Source organism: Dendronephthya gigantea, unplaced genomic scaffold, assembly GCF_004324835.1.
Source record: "Dendronephthya gigantea isolate DGI-Jeju-01 unplaced genomic scaffold, DenGig_1.0 000028F, whole genome shotgun sequence".
Lineage (NCBI taxonomy): Eukaryota > Metazoa > Cnidaria > Anthozoa > Malacalcyonacea > Nephtheidae > Dendronephthya > Dendronephthya gigantea.
The window spans coordinates 1,687,527-1,693,270 of record NW_021163038.1 but is presented as its reverse complement, the minus strand read 5'-3'; the positions used below and the strand labels follow the sequence as shown (position 1 = coordinate 1,693,270).

General features: G+C 36.1%; 1 protein-coding gene across 3 annotated transcripts; it reads left to right on the top strand.

The window, feature by feature from the left end:
* The first annotated feature begins 2,206 nt into the window (after positions 1-2,206).
* On the top strand, positions 2,207-5,403 carry LOC114523694. 3 transcript variants are annotated; one of them, XM_028544699.1, is made up of 2 exons: positions 2,207-4,071; positions 4,941-5,403. In XM_028544699.1, exons 1-2 carry the CDS (start codon positions 2,212-2,214, stop codon positions 4,992-4,994), a joined length of 1,914 nt encoding a protein of 637 aa, XP_028400500.1. In that variant the 5' UTR covers positions 2,207-2,211; the 3' UTR covers positions 4,995-5,403. The 3 variants fall into 3 exon arrangements, with proteins under 3 accessions (XP_028400500.1, XP_028400502.1, XP_028400503.1); XM_028544701.1 differs by lacking the exon at positions 4,941-5,403 and having other exon boundaries at positions 2,207-2,862; positions 3,884-4,923; XM_028544702.1 differs by lacking the exon at positions 4,941-5,403 and having other exon boundaries at positions 2,207-2,862; positions 3,374-4,923.
* The last annotated feature ends 341 nt before the right edge of the window (positions 5,404-5,744 follow it).

Genomic DNA, 5,744 nt, shown 5'->3' with positions numbered 1-5,744 from the left:
GTCAAAATCCCGAGATCTTATTCGCTATGTCAGTGCATATGCTAATGCCAGCTATAAAACAACTTTTGTATGCAGATTGTTTCCTATGAACTTATGATATGATGCTAATATAGCAGCCATTCCTTTGGTTGTCATCTGCATGACTGCAAATTTCCCCCGTTATTTCTCGAAAGACGTTTTAAGTCAAATTGTATTACCGCCAGCTAGTCAACAAATATTCCACCGTCATTATGCCTTTGGGACTTTTAATATGAGCAGTATTATGCAATGTAATTTGTCATTTGGATAGCTGTACAGTCTTTCACCATACCTAACACAATATTCATAACACAATATACGAACATTAAAAAGCGGTAAAGTAGCGGTAGGTATGTATAGATGGTAAACAAAACTTGAAATATATTGTTTAAGTTCACATATAGGACATTTAAATCAACAATTTCGTTCTCCATGGTCACTTTCATACTTGTTGTTTGTTGTATAGGCAGTGAGCAATTCTTAAATGCAAATGATTTTAATAGTCAGCCTGACAATTTAGTCCCACTATGCTGATATTTTGCTGTTGACAGTGAAAACAATGAATTTCTAAAGAAATGAATAATGTTAATAACATTTCCATAGCAGGACTAAATCGCCAGTCTGCATGGGTATACGCCACTGATTTTCATAGATGAAACTCAGTAAATTATTGATCTAAAGAATATTCCTGATTTGCGGTATGTGCTTTTTCCCTTGTGGCTGTGACCAGATTATTGATCGAGGTCTGTAAAACACCGACTAATAAACTCTGTATTATACATTTACGAGGGCATTCAGTCACACTACATTCTATATCTATCTGACAAGAGCGCTAGGGGAACGCATCTTCTATTCCAATCTTGCCAAGATAAATATTTGCGTATTTTTTCCCTACCATATAAATGCATTTATCTAGCTATCAGTTTGAAAGACCCGTTTTGACTTGATCCGTACAAAATACATGCATATATCGACATTGAATTATTTAGGATTTCGTCCCCTTTCGTCACAACCAATAACACACATGCATTTTCCCTAAACATGCAAATTTAAAAGCAGCAACCAGTAGGAAGCAGCGGTGTTGCTTAGGCTTACGTCTCGGTAATGATATTAATGAGCCTATAAGTCCCCTTTCGTTCTTAGATGCAGGTCAACTAATAAACCACTCAAAATACCGTTCCAAAGACATTTTGTATGGTCAATATTCTTTACATTTGTCGATTTTGAACACGATTATTTCGAAACAAGAAACACAAACGGGTGATCTGACTCTAATATAATTAACAGATATACCAAATAAATTTTATTTCTTAAAACCAGTTTCAAAATACCTGGAACTGGAGGCCACCAACCATGCATTCTTTATTTGACTATAATGTGGTTGTATGCAAATTATAACGTTAAGTTGGTCATATTGTGTGCCGACTTGCATTCCTATGGTGTAGTATGATAGTGTAGTATGATAAAGACTGATAGATTTTCTGTTAAACTATATATAGTTAACAGGTTGATTGGTTGACAACAGAAAGTATAAACTAATCTAGTACAAGCGGTCACCAGGAATCAAGACTATATATCATCTCCACTCATTAAGGTGAGACTTGACTTGAATTGTGTTATTCATGCGTTACTTTTTCATGCCACATTCCTAGACTTTTGGCATACTGATTTTTATTTTATTTTATTCTACAATCTTTATCAATTAAAGACTGGTAAAACCCACAGAGCTAAGTGCTCCTTACGGGTAACCTTTTTATGCATGCTATAAACACAAGTTGATGTTAACACAATGAATACATCATTATGATAATATTATTCAAATGTACTTCAATAAATGTCACTCCCGAACTGTGTAATTCAGTCTTAAAAAGCCGTGTAGATGAGAGTGCGCATGAAGAAATCATAATTATTTCCGAAACATGGGCACAAAAACGTGTATCAAAAGACAAATGAAAATAGTCTTTACAGATATTGCTATTCATTGAAGCATAGCGAATTAAAGCTTCTTGGTTTCGATTAGCTTATAACGTTGCGCTAGCTACGCCCTGAAGATATTCTACACAGTGTCCAGCTGTTTTGATACACCCTATAAATCTGAATCGGCAAAAAGAGATCTACAAAAGTATCTTTAAAATATTGCAGGTTTTGAAATTTTACTCAAGGAGGAACCTACATTTGGTTAAGTGGAAGACAATGGCTTCATTTGCATATCCTACGCTCGCAGTTGTTTCGCTCTTCCTATCTTTGGCTGTTTTTGCTAACGAAAATTCAACATCTTCACCAGGAGGTAAAAATGTTGCAATAGACCAGCCAATGACAAACCTTAATTTGACAAACACAACGAATAGATGCGAAAGCCACAAGCCCAAACTTCGAATTAGTGAATCGGATGTTAAGAATATTATTAATGCCATGCATAAGTATACTACCAATGGGGTGGAGATAGAATTGACAATCGACTCAAAGAACGAAACGCGATCCTTTCCTAAGTATAAATGGTCTTGGGCAGGCGAAATTGGTCGAACAATTATTTCATTGATAACATCTGTAGCAGGCAATAAGTTTTTCTGTTTTACGCTAACACCAGGGATCGCAAAGGTGAATGTTGTTGTCTCTGAGTTAACTGACGGATGTCTGCCAACCGGAAACAATGGAACTGAACTTGTTTTCAACTTTCTCCTACACCAGCTTTCTCATTTAGACGACACTCACGATTATAAGTTATGTCACCCTCACGATGACGAGGACGACTTGAAACAATATAACTGTTGCAGAATAACCACTGGTAACCTCACAATTTGTGCTGATTATGCTTCAATGCAGATCGCTAGAGCCAATGCATACGTAAGAATCGTCGCACTTTTCTTGAGTTCTATTTTATTCCCTTTAATCATACAACATTTGGGATCATCTTCGATAGTAAAAGAAGATTATGAAATAAGTTACAGTCCATTAGCGATTTCAACAATTTTTTATACCCTTTTCGTCGCGGGGCGTGGCTTTCCAATATCTATTTTTCGAAGGCTTTTCGTATGGCTTTTACTTGGATTACTGCCTTTTATAATTTTACCTCTCGTTCCCGCTATCCTTGTATCCGTAGCATTCTTTTGTGCCATGGTGCCATTTGATATTTTTTACCTAAACGACCCGGAACACTATTTTGATGATCAAAGCTTTAATAATTATATATTTACAATCACTTCTCTTTTTAATATTAAACTCTGGTGGAGACTTTTCTGTTCAGTGATTTTTCGTTTTAAAAGAAAAAGAGCAATGATTTTGTGGGCTATAATTTCCGTTTTTCTCTTTCCAATCGTCTACATTATTGTTTTTCTTTCCGTTATGTTAACTGTAGGGCATGTAATAATAAAGAAATTACGGCCTAGAAATCCTAGAAATTGGATCCAACATCATCACCCTCTGTTGCTTGTTGGAAAGTTTTGTTTATCCTTATCTGCAGCAATTTGGTGTATCTTTACCACTTCCGTTTTCTCGAATCTTATTTTCTTAATGATTGCTGGTATTTGTCTTAATGCACAACTTTACATTCCATACCTCATACCCATTATAGCTGTTATAATCTATTCGTTAAAGCAATGGAGATTGTCAGTCGAAACAAAGTACTTAGTTCTTAAAATAAACATTTACAAAGTATGCAAGGAATTATGGGAAGAGAACAAACCAAAAGGAATAACCGAATCACCAATGTTTCTTGTTGATGTTACTAATGGCAAGGTTCCCAAACCTCTCTACAACATGGCAAGAGAAGCGATTTTGCCATTTGACAGAGTCTTCTTCTATTTCTTTGTCAAAATATTTTTGGTTGCAAATTTCTTTCTTCTTTTAATTTTCATGATTTCCTCAGGCCAAGAATCTAACATCTCCGTAACGATTCAAATAATCAGCACAATTACATTGAGCACGTTGCCGTTTATATTCGATACTTTATGGAGAAAAGATACCTCTGAACAAAATCAACTCGATAACATGAAGCAAAAGATACAAATAAGGTCCATGATGACACTGGTGGAAAAAGAAGACACCGTAGCAACAGTAAGCTTGAACGTAGTTAAAAAGGACATATCTATCCATAATTTTGATACCTTTTTTCGCGCTTTCAACCCATCTTTGAGCAAGGGTTCTTCAACCATTGTTGTAAGGAGAACCGATAGCGTTGAAATGCAACATTCGCCATCTTTGGAGCCAAATTCAAGTGAATACAGCGACCAAATCAAATCAAATTAAATCAATTAAAAATTATACATTTTTTTAAAAATGATCCGTCGCTATTTGACCGGCTGACCTCGTTTTTGATGCGGCTTTTTTAAATTTTTCAAATGTAATCATTTATATGTAATCACGAAGCCCGCGAGGTCCTGGACTACAGTACTATCCAGAAATAACCTAACACTGCGGTTGTGGCCGAAAACGACACGATCGACCGAAAACCGCAGACGACGTGGCCGTTCGCTTCCGAACGAAATATTATGAACAGCTGAGAAGGACAACGCAATAATTAAATCGAAAAAATCTTAAGAAATGTCTGTCAGACCGAGTAAGGCCGTGGTTTAACCTCCGTCTCACCGCGGTTCCACCTCGGTCTGACCTCAGTTCAATGCGATCACACCAAGGTTTGACCTAGGTTAACCGCGGTTTTTCTTCGGTTATTTCTGGACAGTACTGTAGTTAGTGAGTATGGTATCTCCATCCTGAACACTTTCGACGCCTAAAACACAAAAGATTTACGACGCCAATTGTGACAGCGAGAGCAGCTAATAATGAGTAAATTGAATATTAAAAGTCCAAAGGGAATTCACTAGACGTTGTTATCTGTTTTCAAAACGCGGAAAATCACAGATTCTCGCGTCCTGTTTGCATTTCAGTCTTACCTTTAGCTGAAATTTTAAATCTTGTTTTAATAGAACTCCGGTCATAAACTGATGTCTTCAACCATTATCACTGTACACAACAGATAATAAACGACATGTTTTCAGTAAACAGAGTTTATTATAAAGCTGTCGTTGTCATGTTGCCGTCCTAAATTGTAACTGACTAATTTCGCGCCCGGTGTTTGTGCACTTATAAATTCAGTCGTTTTTTTCCCGAAGCATAACTTTGCCAGTCGGAGGAAAATAATCATCTCATTAAATGAACAAGCAAATTATCAAATTGTCAACATTTTGACTTGTCGCTTTCCCATACACAATTCTTATTGTTAATAGTGAGCATGATTAGTGAGATTTGACTTTTACTAGTGGTAAACAAACATTTGTAAATAATCTTATAGTATCATAGTATTTCATTGTTAGCACATTGTATGTAACTGATTCACATATGTAATCTTTTCTTTTTTTCTAAGTAAGCAACTGCAAATTACCTAATAAATATACTCACCATGAAACGATACTAAATGGTTTATATTCTTTGGAATCGTCTTGACAGAGCCATCCGCAGGAGGTTCATGTTCATATGTTCATATTCACATCCATATGGGAAAATTGTTGTTACCTTGGGTCGGTAGACACAAGGTCATAAATTCGGCTTTGTTTGTTTTTTTTATTATTTTTTTTTTTTGGTGGGGTTCTAGGCAGCAGTCTCCCTCGCGGCCACGGCGCATAAATTACTGCAACTTCTTACTCTTCAATCTTCGAATCGCACGACATTTACGGAGTTTTCCGAAGGTTACGTCATAATCAAAACACCGTTTTACCGTTTTGCTTAACAAA

What these genes read in the sequence shown, in the direction of transcription:
- LOC114523694 (XM_028544699.1), top strand. Translation starts at nt 2,212, where the DNA reads ATGGCTTCATTTGCATATCCTACGCTCGCAGTTGTTTCGCTCTTCCTA. An exon ending in AAGAAGACACCGTAGCAACA is followed by an intron (nt 4,072 to 4,940) that starts GTAAGCTTGAAC and finishes TTGTTTTAATAG; the next exon opens with AACTCCGGTCATAAACTGAT.